Source organism: Dreissena polymorpha, chromosome 9, assembly GCF_020536995.1.
Source record: "Dreissena polymorpha isolate Duluth1 chromosome 9, UMN_Dpol_1.0, whole genome shotgun sequence".
NCBI classification, from domain to species: Eukaryota; Metazoa; Mollusca; class Bivalvia; order Myida; family Dreissenidae; genus Dreissena; species Dreissena polymorpha.
The window spans coordinates 43,438,222-43,453,441 of NC_068363.1; the positions used below are offsets into that span (position 1 = coordinate 43,438,222).

General features: G+C 35.0%; 1 protein-coding gene across 2 annotated transcripts; it reads right to left on the reverse strand.

Moving 5' to 3' along the window:
- Window positions 1-7,151: 7,151 nt before the first annotated feature.
- Window positions 7,152-14,017, reverse strand: LOC127845413 (uncharacterized). 2 transcript variants are annotated; one of them, XM_052376306.1, is made up of 4 exons: window positions 13,794-14,017; window positions 13,347-13,414; window positions 12,962-13,020; window positions 7,152-12,703 (listed from the first exon to the last, which is right to left on the reverse strand). In XM_052376306.1, exon 4 carries the CDS (start codon window positions 12,700-12,702, stop codon window positions 9,499-9,501), a length of 3,204 nt encoding a protein of 1,067 aa, XP_052232266.1. In that variant the 5' UTR covers window position 12,703; window positions 12,962-13,020; window positions 13,347-13,414; window positions 13,794-14,017; the 3' UTR covers window positions 7,152-9,498. The 2 variants fall into 2 exon arrangements, with proteins under 2 accessions (XP_052232266.1, XP_052232267.1); XM_052376307.1 differs by having other exon boundaries at window positions 13,794-14,005.
- Between the last annotated feature and the right edge of the window lie 1,203 nt (window positions 14,018-15,220).

A 15,220-nucleotide genomic window follows, 5' to 3' on the forward strand; every position in this document is an offset into this window, starting at 1 on the left:
ATACATAAAAACATGTTTTTACAAAAGGCCATCTATGTATAAATATTTAAGTTTACTGCAATCGAATAATAAAATAGAATATATTAGTATGTATGTATTTTTGTAAAAGAATCACTTAAAGTTCGAACATCTATTATTAACGCAATAATGCTTTAAATGTTCATCCTCTTTTCATTTTTCTTTTTTTTTTCTTTTTTTTTTCTGTCTTTGTTGTTTTTATATTTAATTTACTTTGTTAGCTAAGTAAATAATGTGTAAATATGTGTAAAACTTTGTACCTATCACAATTGACATTGTACTGTTTTCATAATGTGTTGTTGACGATGTACATTGTACAAGTCAAAATAAACTGTCTGTCTGTTTGTTTGTCTGTCTGTCTGTCTGTCTGTCTGTCTGTCTGTCTGTCTGTCTTTCTGTCTGTCTGTCTGTCTGTCTGTCTGTCTGTCTGTCTGCCTGCCTGCCTGCCTGCCTGCCTGCCTGCCTGCCTGCCTGCCTGCCTGCCTGCCTGCCTGCCTGCCTGCCTGCCTGCCTGCCTGTCTGTCTGTCTGTCTGTCTGTCTGTCTGTCTGTCTGTCTGTCTGTCTTTCTGTCTGTCTGTCTGTCTGTCTGTCTGTCTGTCTGTCTGTCTGCCTGCCTGCCTGCCTGCCTGCCTGCCTGCCTGCCTGCCTGCCTGCCTGCCTGCCTGCCTGCCTGCCTGCCTGCCTGCCTGCCTGTCTGTCTGTCTGTCTGTCTGTCTGTCTGTCTGTCTGTCTGTCTGTCTGTCTGTCTGTCTGTCTGTCTGTCTGTCTGTCTATAATGACATTTTAATAATATTGCAAAACATGAATATTTTTATCAAAGCTATAAACAAAATGGAATTATCAGTGTATTATACAAAATGCAATCAGTTATCAAGCTATCTTGCATACATATGCGCATTTTATATATAGAAAGTCAATACACATACTTATATCTAAGTATGTGCAAGTAAGCTTTTTTTAATGTTGTGTTTTTGCACCATGTGTTGTATACTTATGTTTTAATTACAGCTGTTAATATACACTAGTCAAGAACATCTACAGAAGCTGATACCTATATAACATGCATGTATTTCATACTATATATAAAAAATAAAAGTGTACACACAAATTTAAAATAACATATTTTTCTATCAATCACAATAAAGATTGATATAAAAAAGTATTTTTAAAACCTCTTACGTAAATTCAACTGATATATCAACATGATAAATATATAATCAGCGCGAAAAAAGGAAACACTAAATAACCCATCGCTGTGAACATGTTGAATTATAAAAACTTTGAATCATCATCGCTGTATGTTTTCTTATATTTGGAACATATTTAAGTACAACAAAGCAGTTTCAGCACGGAAGTTATAATTGTGCGCGATTATAATTTTTAAAGTTCAATGCTTTTCGATATACACTTATTATCTGACAATTTTGACGACAAATCTTGATTTTCATCACAGAGTGCAGACGGGCTTAATTTCATCACAGAGTGCAGACGGGCTTAATTTCATCACAGAGTGCAGACGGGCTTAATTTCGATTAGAGCGCAATTCTTATGTTTATGGCACCAAGCAATGTCGCATTAAGCAATAAATCATTCACGCCACTGCTTTATTGTTGGGGAAATCACAATGGACTATATATTTTCATGGCGATGAAAAGCGTCTATTTATTTGATAAACATCTCAGACGATATTTGCAGTTATTTAACGCTTACGTAATTTCACTATTCAGGGTGCAGGATCGCGTGACTTCGTGGGGATCCTATATAAACGTTTATGGATGAAAACACAACGGTTAGTGTTGCTTTTTTTTAAATCAATTGCTCTTAGAAAGTTCCACTTGTGCATAAAAGATAGATTTGTATGCTGCTTATGTCAATGTTCGATACATCGGATTTACTTTATTAAATAAGCTCGTGTTCTTGTTCACATAGTCGATTACTACTACACGGTTATGCCTAACGTAACGTGAAATATTGTCACCGATTTCAGACGTATTCAATAATTTATTCTTTTACCTTAAGATATTGGCTCTTATGCACTAAAGATTTATGCAAATGTATTTCAATTATTTGAGGTATTTGCAAAAATAACGTTTGTCTTTGCAAAGCATACACAAATTTGCGCAGACCCTTACATTTGCTTTATAAAATATTGTGATTACGCTCTGAGTGTATTGAGTACAGTATAAGTGAAACGCTGCACAAAATACAAAGATAATATAACGTATAAAATGCTGTGATTGTGTTTGTTGTTTTATAATTATTTTTTTCAAAACAACATATACTTCATTAAGGTGCAATGGAAACACAGAAACTTATTAAACGTATTTTCAAAACAAAAACTTGGTTTGCGAAATACTTATCATGTTATACAAAGATCTCTAAAAGCATGGGCCGTATGTATTGTTTACATAAGGAACTAGTTAGAAATTATTTTATTCAGTTGAAGTTGAAATTCCACATGTTTAAAGTATCAATGGTGATCCAAGTTTAATGAAAGTTTACCGCGGTTCGTAAAGGCTGCTTTTATTAGTAGTAGTGGTAGAACACTAAAGAGTCGCATTAATTTGTTGTAGAATCAGCTTATAAAACAGAATCTGGTGAGTGGTGTATTGGAACCGACAGAACAGAACGAACGAATGGGCATAACAATCAACACTGTCTATCATCACCACCGGAAATAGATAACCAGCGAAGCGAAATTAAACATCACGCAAGAGGTAGTGCTCGTGAAAAGAATAAGTTTTACCATTTTAAAAAACTGTGTCACAAATTAATAGTGGACATATCAAACTTAAATCGTAAGTAGTTGGGAGTTCTTTATTAATACATTCAAGTGTTGAAATAGATCAATCATCAGCTACCTGGTACCGAAAATTAAGTTCATTGGGACATCTTTTTTCCTTTTGTCCGAGGAAAATAGAATAATTTTGCCGAATTTTTCAATGGTGTGCAAATAGAATTATAGAAACTATCGGTTTTTGCCAGCTTCAGCCCAAAAATAAAGTTAGTATGCAAATGTTTGGCTTAAATATAAACTTCGTTGTGTACGGCGAATACAACCTGACGTGTACGGCGTATAGCAAAATCAAATTAAATTGTGTACGGCAAATAGTTTTGAGTTTGTAAGGGAAAATAAATGGCAAGCCTCGCCGTTATATTATTCAAAGCCTTGCCTGATATATTACAAAAAGATCAGACAGTAACCTGATATTCTCTATAGATCAGGCAGATATCAATGCGGTGGTATGATAAATCGATCGACCATTGTTCAGTCCGTATTCTAGTCTAACACGATTCTAGTGTATTTCATCGTAGTTTCAAAATCAAGATGAATCGATAAAATATTTACTTACAAGTGGATTCCAACCAGGATTTTATATTCAACTTGGCTGACTTTCTGTTCACAGCGTTGTTGCGTTCAACCACAAAGTCAGCACATGTGCTGTGTTTGCGTATTTATTCGGGGGGCAAAAACAAAGTTTAAAATTAAGATTTATACATCATTAAATCGGGAAAAAGTCCGACTTTAAGAACATATATGTACATTGAAAAAATATTTTCTTAAAATCATTTTAAATTCGCGACAACTTTGGCCAATACGCTGCAACTATTCGCCGTACTTGACTTTAACTATTCACCGTACACGACTTTTGCCATAAACAACTATTCGCCGTACACTACAGTTATTTTAATTTAATAGATTTCCACGAACAATAATCAAAACAAGACAATAAATAACGTTTAGATGGTATATATTGCCTTTAAGAATAGGAAATCAACTTCATACCCGATGGCAAACCATGTAATCATGAAAGAAAAGCTGTTTTCTTCGAGAAGTTCAAATTTCAACCCGGTACCAAGCAGTCATAAATTTGTGTCAATAACGCTTCATCAATTCGAATTGCAAGATAGATACACATTTTTAAACAGATTAATCACTCTGTAAGATGTCTAACACGCACTGGTTATCCAGGAGCGAGTAATTATTAGATATTTTAGGTAAATACTGACTGCACTCCATGGTTGGTTTGTTTACTTCCGCTTCGCTGGTAATCTATTTCCGGTGGTGATGATGGACAGTGATCAAGTCGTCCATCTCTTTTAGGCGTATACATGTGTTTAAATAGTTGAATGCAAATAACGAAATCAATGATGTTGAACAAATTCGAGTTAAACCGTAGCAGGTATGACAAGCTGATGTAAATACGTGTTAGATAATCAATTATAAAAAAAGTTATATAATGTGACAATTTATTTGAGTTTTGATTAAAGGATGTTCAATAGACATTTTTACGACAAATAATTTATTTTCTATATAATTATGTTCATAATTGTGAAATACCAGTATAATTGAATGCACTTGAATGTCTTATAAATCCTTTAAGAAAATACAATATAGAACCTTTATATAATTGAATATTGCACACTTGGAATTGTTTTTAGAGAAAGCAGTTTACAGTCGTTGATCTTGTGAGCGGCAGTCATGTGTTCATGAATTATACGCTCTATTGTGGTCAGAGTTTTGGACTGTTTTTAAATGATTTCGATTTTCCTCTTAGAGAACATTCCATTACGTTTTTTTTTAAGGTAGCAAACGTTACCATCGGTTTAGTATGAGAGTTTTATGTTCCAATTACTTATGATTGATTTCTGATAAAACAACCTGCTTGAAGATTCAATAGAATTGCTTACTGGCTATGGAGCGATAATAGTTCTAAGGTAAAATGTACTCATGAAGCACCAGATTAGACAACAGGACAGAAAAAGTAAGCAGCACAATGTCCTCCATGTCCGGAAAGAGACAATTAAAAAAAAGGAATACACAAATAAATACAAATCACGAACCACTGTTATAAATACCATAATAAAAATCCCCAAAGAAAGCGGTCAATGCAAATCATTGGTGTACTGATATATGGCAAATATATATGGGCCGTGCTCTGTGGGAAGTGGGGTTTAATGCATGCGCGTAAAATGTGTTCCAGATTAGTTTTGCAATCCACACAGGTTTATCAGGGACGACAATTTCCACTTAAAATTAATTTTAAATAAGAAGAGACTATCTTTAAACGAAAAATACCATTATGTACAGCGGAAAGTGTCGTCCCTGATCAGCCTGTGCATACTGCTGTGGTTAATATGGGAGGACACTTACGTACTTGTATAATTCCCAGTTTTTCCAAAAACGAGGTTCCTTTGTTTATAAATGGGCCGTAAAGTGTCTCCCGAGATTAGTTTTTGCAGTCCTCGCAGGCGTCTCAGGGACGACACTTTCCGCTTAAACTGCATTTATGCTAAGAAGAGACTTAACACGAAAAATACCATAAAAGCGAAAAATATCGTTCCTGATTGGCCTGTGCAGCGGAGTTCACAGGCTAGTCTGGGACGACACTTAACGCCCATGCTTTAAACCCCTTTTTCACAGAGCACATCAATACAAGATTCTCCATATGACACACATGGCTCTTTCTAGTATCGGTATCGGGAGGTCTAAAGTACTGCTTGGAATATGTGCAATGATATGCTTAAACGGTCGGAATGTAACAAACCAAAATATTCGTCGTTTAGATGTGTACACTATTATTCATGCGTATGAATACGTTGTTAATTTCTGTCTAATTCCTGCATAGTTCAGACACGTTCCAAGAGCAAAGGAACATTAATCAACAATATCATGCACGCGTATTTACTTTTACAGCACAGAACGTGACAAAAACGAAATTAAGGTCTTCCTTATGCATACCCTTCACATCTGAAATAAAAATGTAAATGTGACGTTTGTTATACACGTATTTTGGAAACGGCTAATACCAAAATTACGTGGATAACACAATAACGATTTATTGAATAATTAAAAGAAATGTTCGTTAAATGTCATTTAGTGTAACTTTAAGGCGTTTAAATCCAAACAAGGTCGATGCAATACATAATTCTTAAGACTTGATAAAAACAGTTTCAGAATAAAGATAAACTATAGTATTGCTATATTGACTAAAGGAAAGCATATGACGTCATCAATCGCGGTCAATTATGGACTAAAATGAATAGCGTGGGCATCGACGACAACCTCTTAACACTCGATGAATAAAATTACAGAGTAAACACATGGGTAACACATGGAAATGCTGTTGGTTGATTTAATATAATGGCTTGTTGGTTAATGGGCGACTATAGATATATTTTGTACAAATGAAGCTCATTATGTGACAGGAGATGAGAACATGATTACAATTTATTGAAAAATGGAATGACATATCCGCTCGATGTTCTGTAATTAAGTGTAACTTTTATGCGTCAAAGTCGGATTTCGTATGTTACAATGTAAATTGAATAACACAAATGCGTTAAGGCAAAACGCATGTGATCCGTTGATTTCATAATTCTACAAAGATTTATTAAGCAATTCAGGCAAACGGTCCGTTCATTACTTGACAAAGGTTCAATTTATGTGTATTTACCTCTGTATTTTAAGCAAATGAATCATTCTGACTTGAACCCTTTAAAAATCATTTATGTGCGTTTTGTTTATATACATTTAACATACGTAAATCAGTGTATCGCATGGACTCAATAGGTAGTTAAAAAAGCAATACGTGCATTTTCAAATCAAAGCCAGTGTGTCTGCGTTGTACCCAATATGCACATAAATATTGCATTTTTTATGTATAATTGTGACCTTCAGTAAAACTCCCAAAACATTTGAGATTTTTGTGTTATGTTATTTATGTAAATAAACCTTAAAATCTTCGAAAGATTCTTTCGTATTGCAAGAACAAAATTATAATTACATTTCGGTCAGCTTGAATCCTGATAAAATCAAATCTTACTTTATTACACACGAGATCCAAACAGGGAGTGTTCATTCCAGACACAACGAACCCGATGCCGTAAACAGATATGTTTCTATCTTTCATTTAAAAAAATTCTCAGAGTTTAAGAATAGGTTATCTTTATAAAATGTTTGTTTCTAGTATATTTGTCTCCCTATGATGATTTTCACTAATTAATATTAAGGGATGTATTTGTGATTTTAGAAGTGTGTTTTATTTCATTCTTTGATCGGTAATAGATATTTTTTTTAATAATCATGTCTCAAACCCACCTAAATTAGATCCATAAGTCAAAATCAACATTCCAACTTAAGACGTTGTATCAAAATTGTGATATACATTTGAAATTAAATTTCGTTTACTATATTGTATAAAACATAATTGTTCAGACACATTCGTTAATTAGCAAATGGATCAACGTTAGCGATGCAATACTTACTGGGGCATGAGAGAAACTTGTAAATGCAACGGTAATAGACAAGATTATGTTCAAGAAAATAAAAAATAAAATCATTATAACCAATAACAGTGTTCAATGAAATACGGAATAAATAACTGTAGGTTAGCATGCATTTTTTAAACAAATTGTCATTTAACAATGCAAAGAATCTAACCAAAAAAAGGGTGCATATTTCTATCGACTTATTTATAACTTTGTGACAGTTGATCTTGCTCAAGAAATAATATAAACTATGTTCATGTTCATTATAATTTGAGCATCGCATGGAAATGATAAATTTTTAAACTGTGATATCTTATTGGCAACTGAATGGAAACTCTTCACTCAGTAAATGATCTTGTTATTATTGTGTATCTTATATCAACCACTATGTCTCAATGAATATCAAACAAAATTCCGACATAAATATTAAAACATTTTAAGTATCTTATTTTAAACTTTTTGTAGAATCATCATGCAGTTATGGTTGTGTATGTTATAGTCCAGTCAAAATATCCCCAAAATAGCCATAACCTTAAAAAAATTGCAACAGAAACGAAACCTTTAAATTTACCATCTAGGATCTATTACATATCAAATAAAAAAAATCTAGAAAAATCTAAGCAGGGGAAATATTGTACAAAAATGAAAATATTTACTAGGTAAACACTTAATATTTCAGATAGAAATTGCCTGCTACAGCTAAATAGTGTTCAGAAGAGCAGTTTCATTTCAATATTTGAACATAATCCGGTACACAGAAAGTAGCAAATAATATAAAAATATATTCTTTTGCTATCTGTGCATGTATTTAAAGCGAAATAAATATACATTAAACATTATACAATAATGAAGAAGTGGGTGGGGCAACGAACATAACCTTAATAGGATATATGACTGCCACATTACGTTCATGTTTGACCACAAGTATCAGGCGCATGTAATAAAGTCTTTAACACAAATGTTAAACCAGGTTCTTATAATTCCAAGTCTGAGTCAGAATCGTCTGATTCCCGTCTACATGTTGTGTTAGTGCAACTAACACCCTGGCACTCTGAACATCCAGTTGTACATTCAAGTCCGTTTTTTCTACATGTGCATTTTTTAGAATCGCAATTTCGTTTGCATCTGCATTTAATCATGTTAAGAAGGTTCTCTGGGGCAGGCGGTAAATCTGTTTTCAATGGTAGAAGTCTGTCGTTATTAAGAGCCCAACCCCATTCAGTTGGCAGCAGTCGTGGGTCAGCTCCTATCCACTCCTGGACTTGAAAATATGAGCGCACGCTGTGATACTTAGCCGACCTAGAGGTAGGTGGTAATGTTTGGGCCTGCACATGGGTTGTACTTGTCATTACCTTCCGCGTAAATTTCCTGAAGCGTAACATGTCTAACCCTTCCTCATCCAATCCACCATACAGACTAACAAGTATCTTTTCTCCATTGCTTACTATGCTTTCTTCAGTGGACTGTTCTATGAATGTCTCCGCAAGTGTAACAAGATCTGTATCACCCAAAAACTTTTTCAGTGCCGCTCCTTTGCTTATGCCATACATCTGTGAGGTAGTATCACATCCAGTGAGGGCATGTATTACAGGCAGGATATGGGAACAGCTGAGACCTAATACCCGTTTTGTCTTCTGAATATGCCAAACTCGCAATCCCTTGGAGGCTGTAGCACTGGTTGCTGACTTGAGGAATACCGATCTGCTGGGTGAATTGAAATGCAACAGAAGTACAAGCAAATCCGTATCTTCACCAATAATGGTTACATTTGATGTTTCCGCTAATTTGAGAGAAGTTTCTACAATCAACCGATCAGCATCATGGATAGCGTGAACACAGCGATATCCGTGTCCTTCTAATTCTGTTCCCAACATGAAAATGAAATTCTGTTTATTTTCTGGGTTTGACAAGAACTTCTCTTTTCGTGAAGCCAATGGAGTGCATTTTGTAAAGTAGACTTTTGGTCCAACAACACCATGCATTCGCCTGATATGTGCTGTGTCTTTTGTTGTTGGTCCTGACAGATAACCATCAAACACAATCACTGCATTGGAATACCTTCCAGCTATGTAGCTTATATAGGCTTTACAGATTTCAGCAAATGTCATTTCCAGCTTCCACGGCAAATGATGAAGAAGAGATCCACCATCAAGCACATAAGTTAAGTTTACAGTGTCAGATTCCTCACATGCACTACAGTCACCAAGTTACCATATCGCATCAGCCAGTAAGGACTTTTGAGACTTTCGAATGAGTCCAGTAGTATCAAACAATGCAGATGGTACACTACAAAGCTCATATGAAAATATACTCGGAATGTCATCAGCAAATCTTTCGGCTGCTGTAGATAGTCTTTGAAACAGTAATTGTGGATCAACTTTCACAACGTCATCTGTCTTGGTCCGCGGTGCAGCGTCCAGAGTAACCGCCCTTTTGTTCCGTTTAAATGTGATTTCAAAAGCATCTTGTCCCATCATAGACTGGACAATACCATCCCCAACACTTTTAGCCTTATGTACATTCACGTTTTCTGAGGAGGTGACACCAGTTTCTATATTGTACAAAAGAGGATCCTTACGAAATGGGGTTCTTTCTTCTAGAAAGGACACGAATGTTTGTGTGTCCTTGTAGTCTCTCTCATTGCGAGTTTTCCCAAATTCCTTATTATGTTGTGGACTGGACTGAAATTCTTTCTCACAGAAAGATTGCATTGCATTGTTCATTTCAACACATGTAGGCATGGATAAAAGCCATTGTGTACGTTGGCTTTCTGACATACCCTTACCACGTGTCATTCCACCTGTAGTTTTTGCACTTCTCATTAGGACTTGCTCAATAACAAGGTCTGGTGACAAGCCTGCCCAGTATCTGTCACTTCGTCTCACAACTTGTAAACCATTTTGAAATGCTTGACAAACATTTGGATGGCTTTCGGGAAGTTTCTTCATAGTTTCCAAATAGTGGTATACAGATTTCAAGTATAAGTTGTGTCCTGCTGCAGCAAAATACGGTAACATTTCATGAAGGGACTGCAGACTCAATTCCCAGTTACCAGTACGCTCAGCAAATACAAACTGTCTATAGATGTCAATTATTTCCAGATACTGGATCCACAATGCTGCTGTTGGGTACACTTTCAGACGAGATTTTGTGTCCAACCAGGATCGAAATAACTTTTCTAAAAGTTCATTGTCATACACATCTTGTGGTAGATTTTTACCAGATACAAGCTTTTCATAGAGGTCAGTCATTGTTTGCATGCTGGGAGACACAGTGCAGCTAATTCCTTCAAATGTACTTTCTTTATTATTGCAGTTTTTTTTACTTTGAGTTGCTGGTGTGTTGTTATTGTCATCAATAGGGTTTTCTACAGAACTAATTATTTCCTCACGCATCAAAAGAATACATAGGGCAGTTGAGGCTAACGAGTGTCCGCGAACAGCTCTTGCAACTGCTTTCCCGCTCATAATGTGTGGCACAGTATTTGGAGCATACACTGTTTCAAACAATTCATTCAATCCTGTGCCTGACATGAGTTGGCCAATGCATCCCAGAAAGCTCATTATGCAGTGAAATCCGCCTAGTCGAACTACCATGTCCTTTAGCAAAGTACCATCATTAGCTTTGGATACAATTGTTACTGCTTTCCAATACAATGGTTGATCAAATGTGAGAACCGCGGTTTGCTTGTACTTGTATGCATGGCTGGAAATATACTGAAGCGTTGTGAAAACGCATGACATGTCGTTCGGATCCATATCAATCATAGGTAGCAGGATAACCGATGATTTACCTGGGTGTTCACCTTTACTTATCATCTGCATAAGTCCTGACCATTCGGGTCCAGGTTTCCTGTGTGGCCAAGTGATCTGCGCAAGAAATGAAATTTTGTTGTAAGCATCATATATACGAGTTTTATTCTGTAATGTTATCTCTGACAATTTCAGTGAAGGCTTTGAATTACATGGTGCTGTGTAATATTGTTTATTTATCCTTCCAATTGACAAGAGATCCTCAGTTGTAATGCGCCTTCTTGTCACTGGTTTATAACCAAAGTTTCCCGGTGTAACACAGGCAATCATACCCATACCATGAAAGGTATTGTGTCCATCCAAAGTCCGTAGATTATGGTCAACATTGTCACCCACATATTGAATGAACATGTCTTCATGATAGTTTTCAATATTTGTATTGTTTGTAAAAACTGCACTTGACTCGAACATCTGCACTTCAGAGTAAGACACACAAAATCCAAGGCTATTCAACACATCAATGAGATACCTTGACGCAAAATGATGATGGAGCTGAACAGCCAACCCCAACTGTAATGGAGCTATGATAGTTCTAGGTCGACAAGCTTGCATAATGGCTTGGCCTATTGAGCACAATTTTACATCAGAATCCTTCCCCGAAAATATTTCTCTTAAAAAGATTAATAAGCTTTCAGGCACAAACTGCTTATTGGCGATATCATCCGGATTTGGATAAACTGATTTGTCACTTTTTACATCCTTGATATCATTTTGAATTAACTTAGCTGCTGTTTTTAAAAGAGTCACTTTTTGGGCCTCGGCATTATCTAACTTTCCTTGTGAATAGAAGTCATGCAATATTGAAGCTGCAGTTCTTGTAAAGGTGACCACATCTACTTTCCCATTTATGTCTGTGATTATAACTGAATCAACAAAATGTTCCTTTAATTTCTGCTTAGTGTATTGTACACCATATGCATTTTCTCCACAAATATTTTTCATTTGGTCAACTAAATCTGTAACTGTTATTTGCTCATCGTCACTTTCTTTTAATGATGAGATCACTTGTTGAAAAGCTAGATGTGCTGCTTCGTTCGTGGGTCTGCCTCGTATTGGTGATGTCATCGTCATAGGTTCGGTAACACTGCGGAAATTTGTTGGCATATCTTTAAATGTTCTAAAATTGATGCTACAGGACTGGTGGTAAACTGCATCAACTGCTGGTAGGTCATTTACATATTCTATCCTGCCCCGGACCTTATCAGCCCAATCATCTCCTCTAGCTGAACACAACTCTGTTATAGTTTTTTGAAACTCTAATGTCCTTACTGGAAAAACATCCAAACCGCGTTTTCTGTCATTGTATTTAGCAGAATGACCACAAAATATACAATGTTCTTGAAAATTCAATACATCAGCTTTAGACCTCACAAATCTGGTGTTTGGACTAAGGTTTTCTTTTGTATCGCGAACAATAACATTAGCATTTGTGTACGTCTTTCGACATGCAATGTGAACAAAATTTCCTGGAACAGCCTGAACATTATCCTGTCTCTTCAAGCTAGCATCATTTATTCCACTGCATCCTTTTACTGTAAGTTTAGAGCCTTGGTTGTCTTCAACTGCATGGTGACATATACAGCAAATCATGATATCCATTCTGTAATATAAAAAGGAGACAACTGTTAACTTTATGTTACACACTTACTGAATTATTTTTTTCATTACTGCATTTATTTTTAATAATATATAAACTTTGAACCTGTACACTTGTATAACACCATATTTATAAGTATAATGTTGGTCTGATTCTAGTTTCAAAATAGGGCATGCGTGGTAAGAAGTTATAGTAGATTTCTTCATATTGTTGAACGATAAATTATATTAATTTCATTATTTTTGACACAATAATACTCACATGTCAGGATTTCTACCATTATCCGCAAGACATCAGGTAAATCACTTCCATTTTATTGTCTGAAATACATAATACAAAAAATAGAAATGTTTGTTATGGGAGCAATTTTGTTAGAAAGCAAATTGCTTGTTATCATGTCTGGTAATGGTCACCGTAAACATGAGTGAATCTGGCTGATGCAAGTATTCATGAAGCTTCCAACATGAAAGCCCAAAGAAGGATGACAACAGAAGACCAATAACTTTAATTAACATGAGCTTTAACAATGATCCATTAATGACAATTTCATGTATGTATTTTAGATTGCATAGATAACTAGATTGGCAAAAATATATTGGATTCACTAATTTTCTGTCATTTATTTCAAAACCCAGGAAATACTTACAAAAACAGACTGGTCACCAAATGCTTTGTCAATTGTCTGAACATCTGTCACACACCTGCTGGATTCAACTGAAATATAAAGGAAAGGAAATAAATAAGTATTTTATGTTGTATTGGTAGCTATAGACTTTTTAAGTAATAAGCAAATGAGTAGAGTCAAAATTGAAATTTTGACACAAAAGCGCTTCCGTACTTGAGTTTTTATGCAGTAGCTGCATTCCCGCGGACAACGTTTCAACCCGAAAATGTTGAAATAAATTTTTTTTATAAATGTAACTTATATCTTGTGCGTTTGAAAGAAGAATGCCACTCAAAGCGAGAAAATATTACTTAATAATGTTGTTCAATCTTAAACCGCGAAAACATGTAACATTTGTATTTTTGCACTTTAAATGGCTTAACATACTAGTCGCACAAGAGATATGACCTTTAAATGGCAAAAACTCACCCGTAAAGATGTTTTTTCTAAACAAATCAAGCACGAATCCCATTTAAATCACCAACGACCTTCATCGACGCTGTTGTCATCGTTTACAACCACCGAAAAATCCTCCGAGTTGAAGAGTAGCTTAAGTACGGTGGGGTATTTGGGACAATTCTTTAATTTATATAATAGGAAAAATAAACTCGATTATTTTCATATTTCCCCTTCTTCGATTTTTCTAGATTTTTCATATTTGTTTAATAACTATATAAGAGCAATAAAAAATGTAAAACAATTTCTGTTGCAATTTTTTTAAGGTCAAACTGTAAAATGACTGGACTATTAAATATGCTTTCAAAATGTGAAATGTGATCAGCAGTACCGTATGAAATTGTTTAGTTGACAAGATTTAGAAGACTTAAACGTTTGAACCAAACTTAACTCCGTCCGTTCGTTTGGTCGCTCATGCACGTATTCAGTTTTCCGATGGCATCTCTTTCTGCGGTTGCTTTAATAAAGCAAATAAATAAACTATTTATTGACCGTATCAACGACTGCCGCCGGCAACAGTTTTAATCCAATTATGATCCTGTTTATATATAAAATGTTAAATTCTTATGAACACAAAATGTAATCTCCGTTACAATAAAACTGTTTTGAAGCGATTGGATTCACTATTTAATTAGAAGGAAGATATGCATATGATTTCATTTGTAAGTTGCGTTCTAGTTTTATAATTAGAAACCTAAAACAATCCCATTAGAAAACATTCATGATGATGTTTATATTTTACGGTCCGTGAAACAATATAAGAATGAGATAACGCATATTTGTATTGCCAATATTAAACTGTCCATTAATTGCACTTCAAAATAAACCTTTCGCTCGATTCGACTCTATTAAAAACAAACATTTTCTGCCTATTTACTATTCGTATCGTGAATGATGTGGTGTTTTTAAGCTACTATGCCCTGAATGGATGTTCTTGGTTCTTGGCAGCTTTTGTTTAGAACATATTAATATAAGAATGAGATAACGCATATTTGTATTGCCAATATTAAACTGTCCATTAATAGCACTTCAAAACAAACCTTTCGCTCAATTCGACTCTATTCAAAACAAACATTTTCTGCCTATTTACTATTCGTATCGTGAATGATGTGGTGTTTTCAAGCTACTATGCCCTGAATGGGTGATCTTGGTTCTTGGCAGCTATTGTTTAGCACATATTAATTATTTTGATTGGCACTAGAAATTTAGCGAGCAAACGTGACCAACAAATAAAGGCATGCCCTTGTACATATTTCTGGGTTATCTACTTATTGATTGATTGACTTACAAACAAATGGAACATACGCGTAGTATGGGAACTAGTTTTGTGAACATTGTGTACTCGATTATATCTGAACCAATACTATTAAATGAATTACTGGAACACTTATGTTTTTATT

Excerpts from the sequence above, each read along its gene's own strand:
- LOC127845413 (XM_052376306.1), bottom strand. The coding sequence starts at position 12,702 with ATGGATATCATGATTTGCTGTATATGTCACCATGCAGTTGAAGACAAC.